Source organism: Emydura macquarii, unplaced genomic scaffold (genome assembly GCF_026122565.2).
Source record: "Emydura macquarii macquarii isolate MOO-44397 ecotype Brisbane River unplaced genomic scaffold, CSIRO-AGI_Emac_v2 contig_312, whole genome shotgun sequence".
Classification (NCBI taxonomy): Eukaryota; Metazoa; Chordata; order Testudines; family Chelidae; genus Emydura; species Emydura macquarii.
The window spans coordinates 7,297,000-7,319,372 of NW_027130449.1; the positions used below are offsets into that span (position 1 = coordinate 7,297,000).

The 22,373-nt window shown below is 46.0% G+C and overlaps 2 protein-coding genes across 5 annotated transcripts in view; one reads left to right on the top strand and one right to left on the bottom strand.

The window, feature by feature from the left end:
- LOC137163864 (beta-galactosidase-1-like protein 2) overlaps positions 1-7,304 on the top strand; it is a 41,207-nt gene extending 33,903 nt beyond the window's left edge. For both annotated transcript variants that reach the window (XM_067564266.1, XM_067564275.1), the window contains 3 exons: positions 3,684-3,798; positions 5,590-5,706; positions 6,305-7,304. In XM_067564266.1, coding sequence (XP_067420367.1) covers positions 3,684-3,798; positions 5,590-5,706; positions 6,305-6,391 — 319 coding nt within the window. In that variant the 3' untranslated portion in view covers positions 6,392-7,304. The remainder of the gene's footprint in view (positions 1-3,683; positions 3,799-5,589; positions 5,707-6,304) is intronic.
- A 123-nt stretch (positions 7,305-7,427) lies between these two features.
- Positions 7,428-22,373, bottom strand: part of B3GAT1 (beta-1,3-glucuronyltransferase 1) — a 71,369-nt gene continuing 56,423 nt past the window's right edge. For all 3 annotated transcript variants that reach the window (XM_067564314.1, XM_067564306.1, XM_067564323.1), the window contains 3 exons: positions 17,973-18,269; positions 10,717-10,832; positions 7,428-10,024 (listed from right to left, as the gene is read on the bottom strand). In XM_067564314.1, the coding sequence (XP_067420415.1) occupies positions 10,746-10,832; positions 17,973-18,269 (384 nt within the window). In that variant the 3' untranslated portion in view covers positions 7,428-10,024; positions 10,717-10,745. The remainder of the gene's footprint in view (positions 10,025-10,716; positions 10,833-17,972; positions 18,270-22,373) is intronic.

The window sequence follows — 22,373 nt, forward strand, 5'->3', positions numbered from 1 at the left end:
ATAACAAATTGGTAAGGCTCTAGGACTGCATAGCTGTCATGCTGCTGCATGCTCTAGGCACTTGGAACTTAACCGTGACAGAAGGTATAAAACCCCAGTACTTCTGCTGGAAAGCTGCAGGCGCCCTCCCCCCCACACTCCCCCACTTGAGCCAGAGGAGAGAATCTGTTAGTGGTTGACACTTAAGGGCTGACACACACACAATTGTGTTCTTATTCTGTCCAGTAGATGGCAGCCATGTGTACACCTGCTCTAGTCAGTTTTTTTCCAATAATTCTCATCTTAAGTCAGATAATGTCAGCAGCTTCTTTCTTGTATTCCAAATTAAACTACATTTTAGGTTTTTTTTAAAGGTAGAAAGTTTCTAATTCTGATCTGAAATAAATGTTGATGACCAAGTGGTAAGCCCTTTTTAAAAAAAAGAGTTTCTAAGGGCAGTGCTATAACAAGCAGTGTTAAATATTCTACGTGGGGGTTTTGCAAGGGATTCTCTTTGACAGGCTGTGTGCGCCAGCCTTGTGCTGTAGGGTCATTAGAGAAGGATTTTCCCAATCAAAGGCATAGAAGCGAGTGAGCTGCCATGCAGGCATAAAAGCAAGATTAGCCAGCAGTATGAGCAGTTACTAGCAACTGACCATTAGCAATAAAACATCATAGGTAGAAATCACTGAGTGGGAAGCCGAAGTGTGCTGTATTGATAATGGGATTGTTCCAGGCTTATAAGAGAGCAGAATTCATATTGTACTAGGTCAATAATTCCCTTGAATCCAGGGATACTGCTGATCGGGATTGGGGAGAGCATGTTCTGATAAGGTATTGAGGCTCTTGTGGAATTCCTAAACTCCTCCCTTTCTCTCTGCTTCATCACCACCCCCCGCACCACACCTGTGGCACCGGAAGGCAAGAAATGATGCAAACTTGGAGCGTACACAATAACTTGCTAACACCCCCCTGATGTGATGAAGGCTGCCCTTCCTTTATGCATTCCAAAATAGACATGATGCATCTATGCTGGTTCAGTTAGTGATTTCTAATCTCATGCGCTAAACAGGATTGGACTTGGTTCATACTTGGATGGCAGATGACAACCAAAAACCCAATGCTAGTGGAAGTGATGTGTTTGATTTAGTAGGTGGCATTCACTAATACCTGATCCACTGACCCAATATAGTTTTAGGGGGCACTGGGCCTATGGGGGAGCTGTTTGGGCTGCGTCTTTAAAACTGAGGCCTGATCTCCTTGAGGGCAATAAAGATCCTGCAATACTTCTCAGAAGAGCAGAGCATTCACCTGAGTGTCCTAACCAAAGCTCCCCCTATGTAATTACATTTGGCCATCATAACATTGCATCCTATGATTTGGGGAATTTCTAAGGTATTTCTAGAGTACTGATCACTGTAATATCTAAATGCTAAATACAGTGGTCTAGGTTTCCATAGCATTCTACACAGAGGATGTCACGGTCTAGAAAACTTGACTTGCCTCCTGTTTAGGAGTAGTTCTTTGGTGATGGTGAAGACAGGAAACAAATAGGTTTGTAGTGTGCTCTCAAGACAAAGGAGTTTTGGTTCAAAAATTGGAAGAAGGATCTTGTGTCCTAAACCATTGTCATGCTGCAGATTGTTACACATGGTGTGTTTCTCCCCAGAGGTGGCTGCATTATGGTGGTAGGTGTGTGGGGGTTTTTTATATACAACTTTAGAAGCACTTTAGAAATTGTGGGGTTTAATATTGATATAAAATGTTACAATCTTTAGTCTAAGAGGAATTGCAACCCCTATGGTAGTTAAGATTGTGTGGCTGTCTCCATGCTCAGTCCCTATTTTTAGTTACTCATAAGTTTATTTCTTTTCTGAAACTTAATTTTGGCAGCATTTTGCACAGTTTTTGTGTCTCCCCCAAAACAAACAAGGTAAGGTAAAACTTGAAGCAGGAGCAATTGAAATAGTTCAGCAGATTTGAGTATGTGTGCAGTTTAAAAAAAAACTTTAGTGCTGGAGAAAACCTTTAAACAGCTCTATAATGTGAATAGTGGGGTCCGAAAGGTGAAATGTAGCCGCCGTCAGGTAGTCCTCTCTGAAGGTGGCAGTGTCCTTTCTTGTTCCAGAAGAAGGTGTTTTTGATTTCGCTGAGTTAGGAGCCTTTGAAAATTGTGCAGTAGGTGTAGTGTGGGTGGTGGTTTTTGCTTTGTGTATTTTAAAACCTAGTCTTGTAACATGTACCTGGGGCAAGTCTGGCTGCACAAGGGTGATGTGGCTAATCTAGGCCCTGATTGAGCATGCGGAAGTGCTTTGCTGAACTGGCGCTTTAGTTTTGTCAAGAGAAGTCTAGATAAACACACTGGAAGGCTTGCCTAAATTGGAAGAGATGGAGGAAGGACTTTTGCAGACTCTCTAAACTGTGGAGGGGCAGAGTTTCCATAGGACACTTTATCTGAGTGCCTGAGGTCAGCCAGTAAAGCATTCAGCATTAGGCCAGATTGTGCTGGAGACCCATTTTTACCTGTGAAGTCTGAACAACTTTTCCCAGGGAAGTGTTTGTTAGATCACAGGGCTTCGTGTTTTGCTTCATATCACTAGCCTCTGGGCATGTTTATTGTCTTTTAAAAAACATTCTACAACACAAAGAGCAGAAATAGATCAAAGGCAACTTCAACTCCTAAACCTCAGAAGAAACTCACTGCCTCTCATGCCACTTACTCAGGGTGGAGATAAGCCTCTGAGTATACCCTAAAAGTGACTCTGATGTTGTCACACCAATAGAGGAAGAGATTTCCAGAGCCATGAGCCCATCAGTGTTGCTCTCTACATTTCCCCTCTCCCCCTGAAAAAGAAAAGAAGTGTGTTCTTAACTTGAGTTAGCTAACTGTCATTAGCTCTTGGGTTAAAATAGCAATGAAGACATGCCCACACAGCTTCTTCTTCACGTTAGCAGCTCAAGTTCAGCCCAGGCTCTCCGATAGCCTTAAACTGTTAACCCAGGTGAAAAGCTGAGTTGCCATGCCTTCACTGCTGTTCTAACCTGAGTTAAGAACACACCTTTTTTTGCAGTGTAGACAGACACACACTAAGAATGCACTGTCCCGGACTACTTACCTAGCCAGAGTTTAAATCAGGTCTGACAGTATCCCATCTGTTCTCTGCTGCTACAAGGACACTTTGGGAGTGCAGTGGGCACTTCACCAATACCCAGGATGGATCCCTATAGCTTAATGTCTGCGCCTTGAACTGCACCAGGAAACTGGTCGACAGCCAGTGTGATCTGAGAGATCAGAAATGGATGAGTTTGAAGCAGGGATTTTTCACTTGCAAAGCAGAGAAAGCAGTGGCAGCACATCTGTGTCTCACTGCATTCACAATGGAGACCTTCACCTTACTGACCCAGAAAGGTGAAGACCAAGACCTCTATCACAAGGGGATTAACTTGGAAGTAAGGAAAGTGGTAGCCAGGTGCCTGCCTTGAATGCACAGCCAAGTCCTCATGCAGCATGCTGAGTATTCATCCCTAAGCCAGTGGGCAGCAAGTACTTCACATTTCAGGCATGGAGGTGAATAGCTACTTCATTGTAAATCCTCTACAGTGGCCTCCTGTTTGAAGTGGTTCCAAGGCCAGCCCTAGACCCATGAATACTGCCTGTCAGGAAGTTGCTTTCCTTCTGTTAACTGTTTGTCTTTCCCTCACAGCCTGCGAGGTGTTACTGCTTGGAGCACGATCCCGGATTACGCCGTGGGTCCTGCGTTCTTCCGAGGCAACCTGCAAGTGCAGTATCTGCCTCAGGACACGTTCCTGAAACTTGAGGTGAGTCTCTTAGTTACCATCTGTTTCTTTTCATGTGGCTGAAAAGAGACCCTAGCATAACAGCACCAGCATGCTGGAGGGCAAGCCCAGGCAGCACGTAGCGCTCTTCACTGGTCTGTGGTAAAGCAAGCTACCCATGGAGGCTGCAAGAAGTCTACTCCTAAAGGTGCCAGATGGCACTAACAGGGCCTCCATCATCACAGGCCCTGCTACGACAACTGAGGGTGATTCTGGCCTGCCTATCTAACAGCATCCAGGCAGAGCTAGTAATGAGCAGGGCTAACTGTAAATTAGGTGCAATTCCTCTTCCAGTAGCAAAGGACTACTGGCCCTGAGCACAGAGCTGTAAGTACCCGAGTCTTGTGAGACATGGGGCAAATCATTTCCCTGCTCTGTGCTGTCTGTAAAAGGGGATGATGCTGCATGACCTCCATCAGAGGTGTGGTTTGATGGTGGTGCTGTGTGTGTATAGCACTGAAGATAAAAGTGCTGTGTGTATTGTTAAGTCTTGAACTTCTTCCTCTTTGTATTTTATTCAGTCCCCAGCGCAATCTCTATGGCGCTGTTTTAATTGTTTCTTAACTAATGCCCTTCATGTCTCAGTGTAGTTTAGAGGACAAAGTATATGGATAGTATAAAGTGTTGCTTGAAAAGAGTGCAGGAAATGGGAGGGGAAGACCTCCAAGAGGCTCTCAGGGATAGGATATTTTGCCTTGAGAAGTTGTGGGGTTTGTTTATTTTTAATAAACCTGCTCTTTGTTGCAATCTGGCCTATTCAGAAGAGCAAAGCTTGGACAGTTTAGCATTTGCTTTTAGAAGTATTACTTTGAGCCTCAGGGCTCAGACATCTGCAGCAGAAATGAGTTGACAGGATCCAGAGAATTGCCCCAACTCCATCTGCACCGGGTAATGAGGTGCTGGAGGCCACCACCCCAGTTACATATATCCAACCTCATTGTCATTCGGGCAGCTATCCTTGCCGTTAGAACCCAGCTAATGATTCTCTTGTTCATTGTCATTCCCTTGGCTGTATTGGCTCTGCAATACCAACAGGAGCCCAAAGCCCCTGGGAAGGCTGAGAGAATGAACTGCACATGACAGATGTTAGGTACAGTGCAATGCACTATTGGAAGGCCTTCAGATGCTACACTGATGAGGGCAGTAGTATACCAGATAGACAGACAGTAGTGTTGACTTATTTTTAAAACTACTCCAATTGTAAGATCTTTGAGGCAGGAGCAATTGTTTTGTGAGAGGAAGAATGGTCCAGAGATGATTACACTAACCTAGATTTGGGAAGAGCAAGTTCATTTTCCTGCTCTGTCACAGCCTTCCTATATGACTGTGAGCAAATCACTTATTCTTTTTGTGCCTCAGTTCCCCCTCTCTAAAACTGGGACAACTCCCAGGGGTGTTGAGGATAAACACACTAAAGATTGTGAATTACTGTAGTAATGGAGGCTGCATACAGCATCTGGCACCACGATGCCTGACTAAGGCCGCTAGCTGCTACTGCAAAACAAGTAATTTGTTTTTTTGGTCACTGCCCTCAGCAGATGGGAGTTGGGATAGCTACAGCGATAGATCTCCGCAGGTAAGGAAGTATAGAGTGGCAGGGTTGGAGTGGAATGTGAGAGTTTAAAATCTGTCTCTATAACTTCCTTGAAGAGTGATGGCTAGGAGCAGGTGGCCTGAAAGAATATTAGTGTCTCAGTGGGTTAGCTCTGGGAGTGGGTGCTTTGGCTTGTGAGAGAAGTTTGTTCAGTAACGCTGCTGTGCTGTCTATTTTAGGGCTGGGAAAAAGGAGTTGTGTTCATCAATGGAGAGAACCTAGGACGCTACTGGAAAATTGGACCCCAGGAAACACTCTACCTCCCTGCAACGTGGCTACAGCCTGGGAACAATGAGGTAAGAGGCTCTTGATTAAAAACATCCTTCTTTGACTCATGTCTGTCTAAGGACAGCGAGGAATGCACAGTGCCTTAAAAACTGACCTTAATCTGACTACACAAAGCACTGGGGGTTTAGCTCTATCTAAGGTTGGGATTCCAGTAAAGTTGCAGTTTTCCTTGGCTGTCAGAACAAGAGAGCAGCTGTGGTGCATCGTGGCTTTGGATCAGTATTGCATATACACATAGAAGGGCAACATAACTTAAATAAAAAGCAAGACCACCTGATTTGGGATCGGTGTCTATAATGTTTACTCTTCACTGCTGCTAAGTCTTAGTGCAGGCCAGGGTGTCAAATCATGGGAGACTAAATAGAGTAACAATAAGGATCCAGGGTTTGGGTACACACTGGAACCCGTGGGCTGGTATATGCACCACATTCCCTTCAATGGGAGCATCCTACTAAATTCCCCATTTTACTACTTCCCTTCCCTGCCCCCCTCAAACTCAGGCTTGATTTTCAAGTCCGAAAAATATTTCCTTGAGGGAAGGGCCATTGATTGTAATTTTAAAAGGATCCCCCCCTCCACCTCATCCCCAATCTCTTTATTCCCTAGATTATCGTTTTTGAAGAGCGCTCCGCAGGCCGGATCATACAATCCGTAGATCTGCCTTATCTAGGAAGGACCCACTATATGGACTGAGCAGGAGAGCTGCCTCCCCCTTTGGTTCATCTTGGATGTTCCTTGGTGTATGTGTGGGGAAGCACCACCTGCAGCACAGACTGGCTTCCACTAGATCTGTGTAAAAGATTTGCTCCCTGGCAATGAGGTTTAGGAGGTAGAGGTGAGTCCATGTCTTTATCAAGGGACATGGAGCACTCCAAATTCAACACTACAGCTGGCCTCCAGCTTGAATCAGTGGCTGTGATGTAATGGACAATCCAAGGGCAAGGACCCTCTAAACTGAGCTGAGCCCAGCCCCTGTCTGAGACTAACAGTTGATGTGGGCATCTCGTGTTTGATTTAAAAGGGTATTTCTGTGGTAAATAGAAAAACCACCTGAAGAATGCTCTGCTGGGCTTTCAGGAGAATTGAAACAGCCTTTCTGTGTAGAGAAGAGGCTTGGTTTATTCCATTAGTGGAAGCCAGATTGGATGTTAATTTTTAATATTCTGAGGTTCTCTCTTTTGTGGGGAAAAAAAACCTTAAGCAATTTCTAAAGTTACCTGTGTTTCTCTTCTGTCAGCCGCCGCCAGAGCAGGACTGTTGTCACGTCGAACTAGCGTTTGAGTTCAGGCAGCTTATGAACCTTCCAAAGAGCAGGTTCAGAAGGGGGAATGGACAAGTAGACCACTGCTTTAGAGTCAGTATGTTACATGGTAAAGAATATGTATTGGTGGGCAAAGGGCTATAGGCTGTACTACTCCATCTCATAAGGGGCCCAAATCCCATCTGGTGACCTCAGGGGGAATGCTGCATGAACAAGGGTTAGCATTATTTATCTTCAGAAGGGTCCCTCTTTGACAGTTCAAATACTGCTATGCTCAAATTGCAATGATAGGCCTATAGCTTTTGAGAAGAGCCACTGCTGTCTTTGAAAATGTGCTCAGCTTCTTTCCCCACTTAATGTACAAGGAAGATAGTTTAAATACCCTCACACACACATACTGTAGCTGTCAGTGTGGAATTGGCTGTGTCCAAGAGTTGGTCATCTCTCCTGCAACCAACACACACTGACTTTGAGTAGCCTTATAAGAGGGGTCAAGTCAGTCCTTATGGGAGTAGTTTAACCCCACTTACAGATGAGGAGTAAGATGCAATGGCAGAAACAATCTATTTCAAGGGAATTTTAACTGTTAAAAACCATATTTAATTTTATTTAACAAATTAAATACAGTTTAATTAAAACTGAGAACAGACAGTGCAGCTGTAATACACTCCATCCTCCGTCCCAACCAGTGCCTGTCTCACCACAGAATCTGTACCTCTGCTCTCCGGGGCCACAACCCCCACACCAGCTGGAAAGGCTTAGGTTCCAGTAGCCGACTTTCCAAGGAGAGTGGAGCGTATTTGAATTTGCAGGGTTGTCTTTAGGACTTAGTCCTTTGCATTCCACGGGGAGTTGTTCCCTACAGAGGATGGAAGGCTGCAATCCAGCAGGGTTATTATAATAAACAAACAGACATGCAGCTAGGACATCCGTTGAAAACAACTTGAGTATCATGAAAACTTTGTATCCCTTTTGAAAATACCTCTTTGTGCCTCCTTTAGAATACCCAGACTGAGCGCTGCACTGGGGAGGCTTGTATAATAGTGGACTAAACCTGCTTTTGATGCAGAGCACCACTGTTTTACATGAGCTACCAATAGCTGTTCCCAAAATGCAAGTGGATACCAGTTGCATAAAATCATTGCTATCCAGTTTGGATTTCAGCCATTGTATATAAAGGAAGGTTTTCATAGAAGCAATATAGCAAGGCTTCCATGAATGGAAACTAAAGAACCTTATCAGCTAAAGACAGTAAATTTTTCCCCACTGATTGTTTTGATAACTACTCCAGGGAAAATAAAAAATATTCAAACAATTTGTTTTTTAAATATTAGGAAATATAGATTTGTCATTAGTCCAATGAGCGATTTCTGCCCACTGAAGTGAATACTCTGCAAGAAATAGTCTATATGTATTTTAATTATATGCTGTTAAGGGTTTAAAAAAATAAGTGAGTCTCTTTACAGGATTACATTTTCCCTTAACTCACATGTGAATTGTGCTTCAGACTTTTCCAGAAGTGGGGGTTGATTAGATTTTGATGTCTGACCAGACCTAAGCAGCAATCTAGGAAAACAATTTTTAAAAAGGGGCTGGAGGGGGAACAGATTATTTCCTTTTGTCTCATCCTGCCAGTGTGTCTGAGTCTCAGACATAGAAGCATCCATCCACCTAAGATACTAGAGCCCACTGCTTCTCGTGTCTATGACTTACTGGGGTGGGGTTTTTTTTGACTGCTCTGTGTGACTTCCTCCTGCAGGAAGAAGCCTTGTACCAAGATGGTTTCAGGTGTTGGGGTGAGGTTATTTTGCACTGTTTTGCTCAGTTTTTTTTTTTCTTCAATCCTTCATGGAGTCAGGTGTTGGAGCAACACAGACACTGAAGGGGAAGCTGTACAGCGCTGGGCAATCTTACTGTGTGCTCGTCTGTAGTAATAGCAGTTCTTAGGCTGCTCAAGTAGCTCTTTATTGGCAGCATGTCATGGCACAGGTTTTTAGCAGTAGCATGATGTGGCCCTGAAATGGACTGAGGCTGAAGGACCCTATTTAAAATCAATGCTAAATGTACTAAAGAAAGGGGAGAGAGGGAAGTGGATTTGCTCGTTGCTGCGTGATACCTTCTTTACAGTAGAAATTAGGCCTAGGGTAGGGACTTGGAGACTGCAGCAGCATTTAGTGAAATGCTGAGCCATCACTTCTTGAGGTAGGTGCGCACTGCTGAGAGCCCGACACCTAAAGCTTGTCTCAGTTAAGTTAGCACTAGAGATAGGCCTGAGCCAGAAGATTCAGACCCACACTCTGAAGCTGTAAGGGGTTAGACTGCAGGAGTCCCATGGGGACCCACCTCCAGTTAATTTAGCATGGTCACAGGTGGTGTAAACAACTCACTACACCTATGCAGAGGTATGTCAAATCTGTCAGACCACCCTCCAAGCCATAGAGCTGATGAAAGGGGGATGAATTGGAAAAAGAGCAGAGTTACTTGTTGGTTAGCTCTTACCTGCCTTGCTTTTCACCCTCCCCAAAACCCGCTCTTGTGCAGTGTAATAAATACTGAATAATGTAGGTTCAAAATTAAGGGCAAAGGTGCCATCTCAGAGGGCAGCTGTCCCCTCCACAACCAGAGAGTGGCTGAGGCGGTTGCACACAGATACAACATACGTGTGTCTCCAGAAGAAGTGTCTCACTCCTTGTGGTGCTTCTCATCTTTGCTGTGAAACCAGCCCCGTGGTCTGGAACACGGCTCCAGCTGAGCCTCCTCCTGAGTGCATCATGCCCTCCCCATGCTCCTTCCAAACCAAGCATCTTGCAGGCTCTGTACCTTGTATGGAAGGTGAGGTCAGTGCTACAGGTTCTGTGCTTTTTTCTCTGTCTCCAGAGGGCCGGGTTCTGTTCAGAGTCCAGGAGGAAGATCAGGAGAGTCTGAGCGATACAGGTATAATTCGTTGTTGTACTAACTTGCTTGTTTTTCAGTATGTTTAAAACACTTGGAAGTCAGGAGTGGTCCTGGCAGCTGCGTGGGTCTGGCTAGCTGCTGTAGAGGAGCCTGCAGGATGAGAGCAAGTTCTGCAAGAGAAAGACAACCAATGGGTGCGTTACCTCTCTGCCTCAGTGCACCTAGTTACTGCCCCTCGGAGCTAGCCCGCCTAAGAACATGGCTCTGTGACTGTCACTGCTAGGCCACTGGGTATTGGTGAAAGGAATATATGTGAGCCCTGGAGAGTGATGTCCTCTCTACAAAAAGGAGCTACATCAATGGCAGTGCAGACTTCCACCATGCTGTCCTGCCAGTGTGCCCCAGTAGAGCATGCAGTCTCTGAAATTCCCAGAGCATGGCTTAGCGGAACTTAGGTGCACTGTAGCGGGGTCCACGTGGTCCGTTACTGCTGGGCAAGGTGGTGTGCTACAGATTAACAATGTGGATTGTTGTGCAGTAATTTGCCTTGTGTACAAGCTCTGTGGAAAGGTTCCTTCTAAACCTTCCCTCTGTCAGCACTATACTTTTTCTTCCTAGCTTCAAGTTTCCTTCTCACTGCCTCCTCAACTAATCACTCAAGACTTTTTCACCCTCATCTTCTAAATACTTTCCTTTTCTGGCCCCTATCATTTCCCTTTTAAATATCACCCCATTCTCTACACCTTCTACTCTCAAACGTGGCGTCTCAAAGAGAGAGTGAGTACTTTTCTTGAAAAATTTCTCCAGGAAATTTTCTTTTTTCTTTCCTCTCCTCCCTCTGGGTAGATACAGAAGATTGTACCTGTTTGATCTCCGCTCAGCCATGCAGCATCAGATTTCCACATTGGGATCTGTGAAGCCTTTCTTTCCCTCGTTCACCAGCACGGGTTTTTCCGTCCTTGTGTGCCAGACTAGAATCTGAACCAAGCCCACAGAAGTCATTAGCCGCATCTCTGCATTGTGCTAACAAATACCCTTGCACATTCAACCAAGAGTGCTATTTAACCACATACCCTGGAGCCTAATGGCTCATTCACAGCCTTAGGCAGGTTTGCCTAAAGCTTCATTTGCCCAGGGCCAGTGAACTCTGAAATGTACCATGTGCAAAAATTACCCATTTGACAGTATGCTGTCTCAGGCCATTAACCTGCTCCTTCCAGCTATTTATCAACCAACTCCACTGAAGGAGTATCATTCTTCACTCTGATGGGGGGCTGTTCCATCATCACTCTAGAATCAAAAATCTTGTATGTATTTACAGCGCCACACACCCACCAGACTCAGAGTGGCTGGGCTGGAGTGGAGGTGTAATTTCCAGCCGCTTTGAGTGAGCCAGCAGGCTAAAAACAGAATTGGTAGTCACCTGCACAGGCTTAGCCACCTGAACTTGATAGGTGTGCATTCAGACAGCTGGCTGAAGCCCTCGCCTATGCCACTATGGCTACATGCCTCTTTTAGCATGGGCACTCAGTCAAAGCTATTGCATGTGTCTCCACTTAAGCTAGACTATTACACTGCAGCTGCACAGTAGGCATACCCCCAGTGGCTGTGTATCAAGCCACTCTAGCAGTAGGCAGCTAGGCTGAAAAGAGAAAGGCACCTTGTTGCTCTGTACACTCCTTGTTGTAACTACTAGGTGTAACAGGAAGGAAACATTGAGTCGTCAGTTCAGGCCGCCATCATCTCTACGGTCAGAAATCATACTAGGCCTGATTCTCAGAGGGGATCATACCTTTGAAAAAGCAGAGCTGGGGGGCTCTTGGGTCCTACTGTGAGCTTTTCTGTCAGCAACATCTGCAGTCCACTGTCCATTTATTCTTCTAAGGCATCCCCTTAAGAGACTGGGTGACTGTTGCTTTGGGATCTCTTTAGCACCTGCTGCCTTTCTTCTTTGCATCCCACACTGGCTTCATGGTGGTTGACTGAGGGACACAGCGCTCAGTGCCAGCCTTCGGTTTTGTACATATTTTGGGGTGCGTAGAAATTCCCTGAGAGATGCTACTGCCCTGCTTGCCCTCCACCTAGGCCATAGTACCGTGCAGACAGCAGCCCAGAAAATGCTGTTCCTACACTTTTCTACACCGCCTTAAGGACATTGTCTTAAGCATTGGGCCATTAACTGAGTTGGGGTCTCTGTTTAAAGAAACCCTATTCATCCAGTTAAAGCAGAGCCCAAGCATGTTACAACTCTAGCCTGCTGCTGTTAAAGCCTCTGACCCAATTTGAGCCTATTCCCAGTGGTCAGCTGTAAAGGATTAGGAAGCAGTTTTGCACTGATCTCAGTGTGGTATAAACTTTAGAACGGGATACAAAATAAGTATAGGGCACAAAAAATAGTTAATTTGAAACTGTTGACAGTGAATTTCTAAAAATGAAAAGGATGGTTGAGACTTTCCTCTGAAAAAGTGGCAGGGGAAGGGAGGAAAAGAATCTTAAGTCTGGGAAGTTGTCTATCATAAAAGATTTCTAGCTGCTCTGCTAAAATTCCTAAGCAGCCAGAGTTGGAACCTGGTTTACACTCTGTACCCACACTAAAATAAAGGTTACTCCGTCTCCTCCTAGCACCTGAATTGTAATAGCAGTTAGGTCCCTGGAGAGCTACAGCTTCCTACTTTTCTTACCCGGTTTGCACTGATATTTCTTACCTTGAGGGCTCCCCTCTTGTTGCTATGACAATACACTGCATGTTTAATCCATGCTTCCATGATCCATTTTGTAATCAAAGGTGCTGGCTTGTTTTTCCTTAGACGTGCAAGAGCACATTTTGCTTCCACTGGATGAATTCAGCATTTTCCTCTTGCCTATCCTTAAATACTCGACTCCCTGTTACTCACAGCCTTCTAGTTAAGCCTACCGGCCAAATTCAGCTCTGGTTTCAGCAGGTGTGCAATACTTGCAGCAGAGATGAATCTATCCTTGTAACATTAATACAGCTGTCTGCCTCCGACAGCTGGAAAGAACCTGGGCTGGGCTGCTTTCCCTACCACTTTGTCAGAGGACGGAACATTTTTGTCAAAACTTAGCCTTTATCTGTACCAGCGCACTGCAATGGCAACTCTGCAGGGGTCATTTCTATAGTACTTACTCATCAAAGTAAATACTGAAGTTGCCTCCCCCTCCCATGTCTGATTGCGAGGGGCTTCAGAAACAGGTTAGTGGGCCACTAAAAATAATATGCAGCCCATGATTACAACTCCTACCTAAGTCTTTATACCATGCTCTTCAGTAGGGTAGCTGGAGTTATCACCTCGTACAGAGCAACAGTAAGGTACAAGAACAGCTTCTCATTCTCAGCCAGCTGTCTGTAACTTTGAGGACAATACATTTCCATTGATATATACAAGGAGGTTTGGATCATATATGAAAATACACCCTGGCTTATTAATACAGTAGGGCTACAGGCCCTTTATAGTCCGGCCTGCTGTCTCAAAACTTATTTTCACATTTGTATTACTACTATGCTCAGAAGCAACAGCAAAAAGCCAGACTATTGGCACAATGGGCACTTCGAACAGTACTTCACAAATCACAGTCAGGGCACCCCCTTTAAATATCTCTAAGGGGATCCACTTCTGATTACTGGCAGCTGCATCTCCTCTTACACAGGGCTACAGCATTTAAACCCAGGCAATAATTTTGAGTTTTAGAATCAGAGGACCTGTGAAAAGAAAAGACTTAGTTGATAACCTACCCCCTTGCCCTGTCACTGCAGGATTCTTCTCCTTAGGAGAGTTTCACTGTTTTGTAGCAAGGAATTACAAAGAGAGTAAACTTCACCAGCAAATTCAATCTCCAGCACACAGTGCAATTTAACAATCCTGGACCCAATTCTCGCATCTTTCACCATGTGTTGCATATCTCACCAGTGCAATGCAAGCATAAGATTCTATGGCTGATGTGAGCACAAAGAATTCTACTTGGTGGCATTTTCTACCCCTGCACAAGTATAAGTGACAACCCTAAGTGAAAGGAGATGGGTCTGATCCTCTGCTGCCTAAGTGACCCAAACTTAATATATTCCAAAGCAGACACTCAGGATAAAGGTTCTAGACAGAAGCTATTGCAGGGGATTTTTGCAGGTGGCCCAGGACAAGTCTGGCATTCTGGACAGCCCACTTGAAGAAGCAGTTCTCTGCTTCTTGGCTGGTCGTTAGAGCTGAGCTAATCCCCCCCGCAGTCAGATTTACACAGCTGTTTGCTCAGATTTTAAAGCATGCTCCCTCTGCAAACATCTAAGACAGCATATTTTGCTCTGGAAAAGCAAGTTTCCAGCTCATGCTTACAAGTGGCAGCTTTTAAGCTTGTACACACACAAGTAGCTGCACTGAAAGGGGGATAGCTCATCTTGGATGGGATGTTGCTTGACATAGTATGAGGATTCCCCAAATCCTGACCAGAGGCCAATGAGCCAGGCAAAGCTCAGACAGTGCCTATTATAGCTGTGACCATGCCCATAGTTACTCTGACAGGAATATATGCTCTTCCCCAGCCAGTGAGGTTCAGAGAAACCTATCGGAGCCAAGAATTAAAGCTTCAAGCAAAGCATTTGTGGCCCAGAAAAGAAAAAGGGCTAAAATGTTCTAAAGGCTTTATCTATGCTAGGGAGTTAATACCCCCCACCTGACCCGCAGCTCGGCCAGCTGCTGGTGTAACTGCACCAGCACAAGCAAAGGCACTATTTGTACCAAAGGAATTTTGCCTGGCTAGAATCCGGGGTAAGCTGCCCTGGTGCACGGTAGTTACAGCAGTTTAGCTTTATGTGAAGTAGGAGACAGCACTCGTGTCCCCATTCAGACAAAGCCTACATTTCTCTAAGTTCTGCTTATCTGCAACCACTGCCTCAGGAGCTTCAGCTTCTTCCAACCTTTTCCTCTTCATTATTAAGGAGTCAGGTTCAGCCAGTCTGGTGTCAGAAGCAAGAGTAGGTGGCCTTGTGTGACCACTGGCAGCTAGAGTATCAAATAGCTCTCAGCTTGGGGATATTTGCAATCCATCCACATAAGTGCAGCAGTGAGACGCTGAGGAAGCCTCCCTATCACCAGGGAATAACTCAAGCAGAAAGGGAGGCCGGGAGGGTATATCTGCCAGGGCAGGTTTACTTGCTCAGCTCACACAGGGAGGGAGAGAATACAAATGGAGTTTGCAGCTCTGGTCTCCCCCTCCATCAGCACTGCATTCAATGCACACTAACACAGGAGATCTGACAAGGAAGGAAGTTATTGCCAAAGAGCCCCTCTCACCTGCTGCTTGCATCAGTGGAAGCGCTCTGTCCTAGGGCCAGTTTGAGCTATTTCATATCTGTGACAACACAAAGAAACCAGTTCCTTTCTGCATCTTGGAAAATACATGGCGAGAACCAGGATTCCCAGATTCCCCATCTTATCTAGGCAAAGGATTTATTTCTCTTCACAGAGCTAGTGCAAAATCCTGCAACAGCTGCAGTGTTGTTCTTCACCTAAAATGCTAGTAAGGAAGCTCTGCTCTTCCCTGTCAACCCCAGCCTTCATAGCCTGTAGCCTTGATGGTAGCTCATCACACTTATTATGTCTATGGCATCTAATATGAGCTCGCTCTGCCCACAAATACTCTGCCTCAGCAGTAGCAGAGCATTTCTGACCAACACTAGGCAGCAGGCGGGCTCCCCCTTCACTGGCATCCACCCAACACAGTTTCAAGCCCACAGATTTAGTCTGAGATTGGAGCCTGGTGCATGCAGCCGAGAGAGAGAGGAGAAGGGGTAGAAGGCGGGCGCTTAACTGCAGCCACTCTAGATATTTAATTAAATGTGACTGATAAATTGCTACCCAAGCCATTCAACACCACGTCTGCCTCACCCAGAGAAGCACATCTACCTCATCTCCATGGAGAAAGCTCTCTTTTCATTTTTTCCTCTCAGCGTTTGCAACTCCTGGAAGAGATTTCAGGGCTGCCTGCTTCCTTTTGTCTGGAAATTCCTGCAGTGCGCACAGTTAAAATCTTCTTCCTTTCACTCCTCCTCTTTCAGGCAGGTGTTAAGCCAAGGAGAGCATGCAACACAAGACTTATTTATTGGCCAATAAATAAGCTTTTTGCAGGCACTCCAGTTTGTGTGTTTGAGTCTGATGAGATAAAAACAAATCCCAGAGCAGCACACAAGCGATGTGTAAGGAGGCATCTCTGGTAAAGGGCTGTCTGTCTGTCTGGCCCCCATTAACAAATCGTAGCTGAGAGCTTCACAATCTTTACTGTATTCATCCTCTCAATACCTCTGTGAAGCAGAGAAGTGCCATTTTACAGATGGAGGCAGACACACTAAGGCCAAGATCCTCAAAAAGGTATTTAGACACCCAACTCCTGATTTCATCCCAGCAGAAATCTGTGGCAGAGCAGGCAATGGAGCCCAGATTTCTGGTGTCACAGGCTGGTACCCTAATCACTGGACCATCATTCCTCTCGGGTGGAGTCTGAATAAGCCTACAGCCACTAGTGGTGATGCTGAGAGACTCAGTGCCAGCGCATCTTAAATTACTCTCCTTCCACACCCCCAGAGAGGTCACAACAGAGCGATTCACTGGTTCCCATTAGCAAGTTAAAGTTTCCAGACATACATTGCCCTTTCTAACGATTCTAAACCCTGCTAATATTCCTCACTGGGCAATATCCCTGCATAGCATACAAACCACTCAGTTCCCGTGTTTAGAAACGGAGGCAGATCTGTGAGCTCTGCCGCTCTTGAATTTCCTCTCTGTCTACCCCATGCTGGGCAGATAAGTTATGTGATAATTGCAGAAGGGAGGCTAGTGGCAGCTGGAAGCAGAGAGGCAAAGCTGGACACGTGAAGTACTGAGAGTCTGTCAGGATCACACAGTTTCCTGCTCAAAACCGGGTCCCTGTGATATCGCCGTTGCCATGTCAAAAAAGAAACAGCCATCTTCTAATCCCAGCCAGTGTCTCCTGCCACCGCCTCGCCAATTCCTGACCAACAGCACATCGTTTGCATCCTGACTCAAGCAACAAGAATCTCTCCCTGCTCTGGAAATGAAGTCCTGACAGTGTGTCCCACTGCAGCTGGCCTTGTCTTTGCCCCAGCTTTCCAGCACACAAGGCCTTATTCTTTCAGCTCCATTCACATCAAAGGCTATTCTTCGGTGTGCATATCTAGAGGCCGTGCAGCCACTGCTGCACCAGCTTCAGGCTTTAAGTGTTGGTAAGGAAACCTTTGCCTGATACTGGATTTCCTTGCCTCTTGCTTCCTGTTCATTTATCATTCTAGAGGATGTCAACCTGGAATGTATTCTACACAACATGCCTCTCCCCCCATGCCCGACCTTCACACCAGCATAAGATCTCACTTCTCATCTCCCTGCGCTCTTCGGACACATTTCCACTCATCATTTTCTTGGTAGAACAGCAGAGAGGATGTCCAATGCCACCCTCCCAGTCAACAACATTTGCTTCATGCCTCTTCAGCTCCGCCCTGGATCCCGTCTGCCACCATACCCCACACAGATGCCTGTCTTCTTCCCAGCATAATGTAGGACATTATTCTTTTCCTCATTCACCCCTCTAAAATCCATGTTTTCCTGTAACATTTTTAGAGAAGCAGGAGCATAGCTGCAAATTCACTCTTGTGTTCCCTGCTATACAGGAAAAAGGTCACCCCCCACTGAAACCGAAAGGCAGCACGTTTCATATAGGAAATGTGCTTTCATATAATGCATAATTAATCTGTGGAACTCACTGTCACGGGACATCAGTGAGACCAAAAAAGTATTAGGCATTCATGTAAATAGTAAGGATGTCATCTAGAGTTACTATAGCTAGCAGAGACATTCATAGGGGGGATAAGCCCTCACGCTTCAGCGCAGAAACCAGCCACTAAGTGTCTGGGGTTAAGACAAAACTTCCCCACTGTATTTTACTTCATATCTGTCCACTGGGAGGGAGGGGGGTTGTGTCTTTCCTTGAAGCATCTGGTACCAGCAGCTGTATGAGACAGGATAATGGACTGGATGGGCACTGAGAGATAGATTCAAGGGAGTGGGTTCTTGCATCCCACATATCAGAAGGAGTCCATACCTTAGTGCAATTGGCAGCTTTCGGCTCAAGGTCATTCAAGGTCACTAGTTCCCGGAGAAGGCTGCTCTCTTGGTAGCCACCCTTCACTCCTCGCAGTTTGAAGTAAGCCTGAGATCGCTGGAGTATCAGCCTGAGGTTCACAGCAAAGCCCGCCATGTCGATGGCAAAGGGACGATGGGGGTCAAAAACAGTCTTCCAGCCATACACCTTTCCCGCGGCATTCACCTTGGGCGACTCGTAACGCAAGCCGCCCACGAAGGCCACCGGCCACACCGACACCTTCCTGGTGGTGCGCATCTGGGGGCCAGAAGAGAGAAGGGCACAGTGAGCGCGTGGGGTGGGGTGGGGGGACAAGACACCTGTTCTGACAGCTGCTAACACACACTTATTGCCCAGGCCAACCCACACATGCCAACGCGCAGTGATGCTGGACAATCCCCAGCGAGATGTCTAGCCCCCGGAGCTCTACGTGCATCAGACCTGGACACCCTGTCTTCTGAAGCAGGTACAGGCTGGCAGACACACACAAACAAGGCAGTATAAATATTATATTAAATTATATAAATGAGAGCCAGGAGTCATGGATTCTGTTCCCAGTGCCACCCCAGGCTCCCTTTGTGACCTTGGCCATAAATTTAACCCCCGTCTGCCTCCATTTACCCAACTGTACAAGAGGATAAGCCCTGGATTGGAGAGGGGCTAATAAAGTGCTTTGGAGAGTCTTAGATAAAGATGCTAGCATAGATGCAGATTAGTTGTTATACTAATTACTTCTGCTGAGACCTCAGTGCATGGCAAAGGTTTAATGCAAGGAACAAAAGTAGCAAATAAGAGTTACATCCAAGTTTTAAGATCTGCTTTTCATCCACAGGCCTCAAAGCACTGCACAGAAGTGGGCCAGTATAATTACCCCCCTTTTACAGATGGGGAAACAGAGCTCGTCCAGTGTCACATGGTGAGTGAGTGGCAGAGCTAGGAAGACAAACCATTTCTGAAAATTAAGCTATACAGGAGGATTAGCATCAAGTTACATTCGCTGTAGCCTCCATTGTTAGTCACTGTTCATGGAAAATGGGCTAACACTAGGTTTGTTTGGAATGAGATCCTATGAACATGGTTCTCAAATGAGGGACAGTTAAGAAATCTGGCTCCCCAGTAAATTCCAAGCAAACCATGCAAAAGTTTATCCGTTGCCTTGTCTCTGCTCTCCCTGCTGCACATTCTCTGCTTTTGACCCAGACTCTCAGATCAGGGACTTCCCAGAGCTAATCTCATCAGTGCTAATTACAGCAAGAGAGACCTGAAGAGTTGAAGGCACTTGCCCTTTTGCATTACACACAGGCTAATGCCACCCCTTCTCCACAGGGACCGATCTCACACATTTATTGTGCAGCCCGTTTCACGGGCTCCCTGGTGCCTAAATGCAGCTAGGTTACAGTGGGAGGAGAGGCATCCGTGAACATCTTGTCAGTTAACAAAGGGTCCCTAATGCTGTCCTAATATGTAGAGTTCATTTCAGGGTACCGCTTGGTATTGTAGCTAGAACCCTCCACTGAGAAGGAAGTAATCAGGCAACTGGATTGAAACGGCATTCAGCCTGGTCTGCCTGCAGTCTTACGTACACACCTCATTTACCGAGTACTTTGCTATAGAATTTAGGTTTGTGCCAAATGGCCAAGAAGAGAACCTGCCCTCTTGATCTCAATACACCAGTCTGTGCAAATGAAAGCAAGCAAAAACAGAAGACCTCAAGAAAGGGGGAGGAATAGGTACCCTGATACCATGGTGATGGGTGCAGTATTTGTACCTCAAAAGAGAATGAACAGGGGACCCTCTGGCATGGCGATGGGGAGGAAGGGGATCATCATGTCTTGTCTTGTGCTGCAAGAGCTTCCAGGAGTGGAAGGCAACAAATCGTCTCAGATCAGTGACTCGGGGAACTGCACACATGTCTACAAGTGTCTGCCAAGAAGAGAGGGAGGGATGGTTTAGGCTCCGAGAGGTGTAGAACTAGCCACAAAGGGGTGAAACTAAAAAACAACACTATTCTGGTCAGGTTTCCAAAGCCCTTTGCAAATGTTCATCAGGCTTCCTGACACAGCTGTAAAGAAGGTGTTAGGGTACCCATTTAATAGTGGAGGAGACAGGCAGAGATGTGAAGGGAGGAAGGGGGGCCCTGTGAGGAAAGCACTAGGTTAAGACTTGAGATAAGGTTCAGTTCTTCTTGTGACACAGTCTCCTTGTATGACCGTGGGCAAGTCATCTCTCTGTGCCTCAGTTTCCACATATGTAAAATAGGGATATGACCCTTCCCTACCCTCACCAGGATAATTTTGTTAATTTATGTGAGGAGCAGAGGGATTTCAGTGATGGGGAACAGATAAGCACCTGCACAGATAACAGTGACTTGGCTTCTTCCAGAGGAGCTGTGGCATAGATAAGCCTAGAAGCCAGGAGTCCTGGCTCGCAGCCCTTATCACTGGAGACACTGTCTCCCAATTGGCATTTAAAACAATAGTGAATTTAGGCTGAGTATGAAAAGATGTTTCCTAACAGTCTCCAAGGGAAGTGGTGGGAGCCCCCATTCTTGGGATATTAAATCTAGACTGGAACATATTGCAGGGAAGAAGCAGTCCTCACTAGTAATGGAGGCACTGATCTTTCCTGCCCCTAAAGTCTCTGGTTCTCCGTGAGGTTATTCCTATGTGCTCATCAGTGCAGTGGTGGAATCCTAAAAGACTGTTTTCTGGGGCAGATTAAAAACTGCAGTGTTGGGAGCATAATCCTGCCTCCCCAAAGAGCGCAAACTGTCTCCTGGGACAATAAACCCCGAGCTGCAGGCCAGACACAAGGCGAAGACGGGAAGCCTGCTTTGAACTAACATACATAAGCTCCAAACAAACAGAATCCTTCCCTCGGGAATATGCTCTTTGTGCTGGAGGCAGAGACCATCAAATACACTCCATGCAGACTTTGTTCTGAGCTTCCTGGCTTCTGCCATTACCACCCACCCCAGAATCATAGAAATGCAGGGCTGGAAGGCACCTTGAGAAGTCATCAAGTCCAGCTCCCTTTGCTGAGGCAGGACCAAGTAAACCTAGCCCATCCCTGATTGTTTTTTGATAAGAATATATTAGCCAAACACCTATGATGGGGATTTCACAACTTCCTTGAAAGCCTGTTCCAGAGCTTAACTACTCTTCTTGTTAACAAGGTTTTCCTAATATCTAACCTAAATCTCCTTGGCTGCAGATTAAGCCCATTACTTCTCACCCTGCTTTTAGTGGAGGTGGAGAACAATTGATTACTGTCCTCTTTACAGCAGCCCTGAACGTATTTGAAGACTTATCAGGTCCCCCCTCAATCTTCTTTTCTCAGGACTAAAACATGCCCAGATTTTGTTTTTTTTAAACTCTCCTCATCAGTCAGGCTTTCTAAACTTTTTATCATTTGCTCTCCTGGACTCTTATCACACTTCACTTCAATGAAGGTAGCATCATTGTCAGGTAGTATAATACATTGTGAATAAAACCTTTTGCGGTTCAGTTCAGCATCGCCTCTTGAAAAAGAGGGATGCCCCCCAATTGCCACTAGGTAAGCACATCTACAGGGAAAGGCCCAGATGGAGACAGACTACAGATCAGGCCAGGTTTGATTCTTTTCTGCCATAACATAGATGAGCGTGCAGGCACGTGTAAACACAAACACGCAGAGGATTGTCCAGAAAGAGGAATTATGAAAGGACTTGGATAAATTCAGTGCCCTCTTAAAGCTACTTCTGGAAGGAAACAGTGGAAGACATCCGGGCTGAAATTTCCACTATATCTCCCAGCTGAGTTAGAAAAACCTGGGAGCCCATTTTTCTCTGGATGCTGCAAAAGCAGCAGCCCAAGGCAAGCGCTGCTCGCGTATCTTACAGCCTAGGTTTGGTCAACTCAATGGCAGAGTCTGAAGGGTTACGCTCTTCAGAACAAACAAGCAAACAAGTATCGACAAATGCCTGCTTTTCATGCATGTGCCGCTGCCTGGAGAGACAATTGCACAGTGTGTCCCTGAACAAGATGTCCTGCAAGCGCAGCCATTGTACTGCCTGACTTTGCTCAGAGAACGCTGAAAGGGCTCTATTTACCCTGACAGAGGCCATGGATCTATGCAGAGCAGGCTCTTACCAGAGACAGAATTTAAGTAATAAAGACACTGAGATGGGGGCAAAGAAACAGCGAGGGAAGGAGGGAAAACCCTGTGGTGCCTAAGATAAGATGGTACATGGATTAACAAAAAGCCAGATGGAGTGTGATCTGGGGAAGATGTCAGAGATAGGGGACCAGGGTGAAATCCCCGCCTGTGCAGAATGGAGAAGCACAAAGCCAAGGAACAGCTTAAGTCTCACGTGAGGCCTAT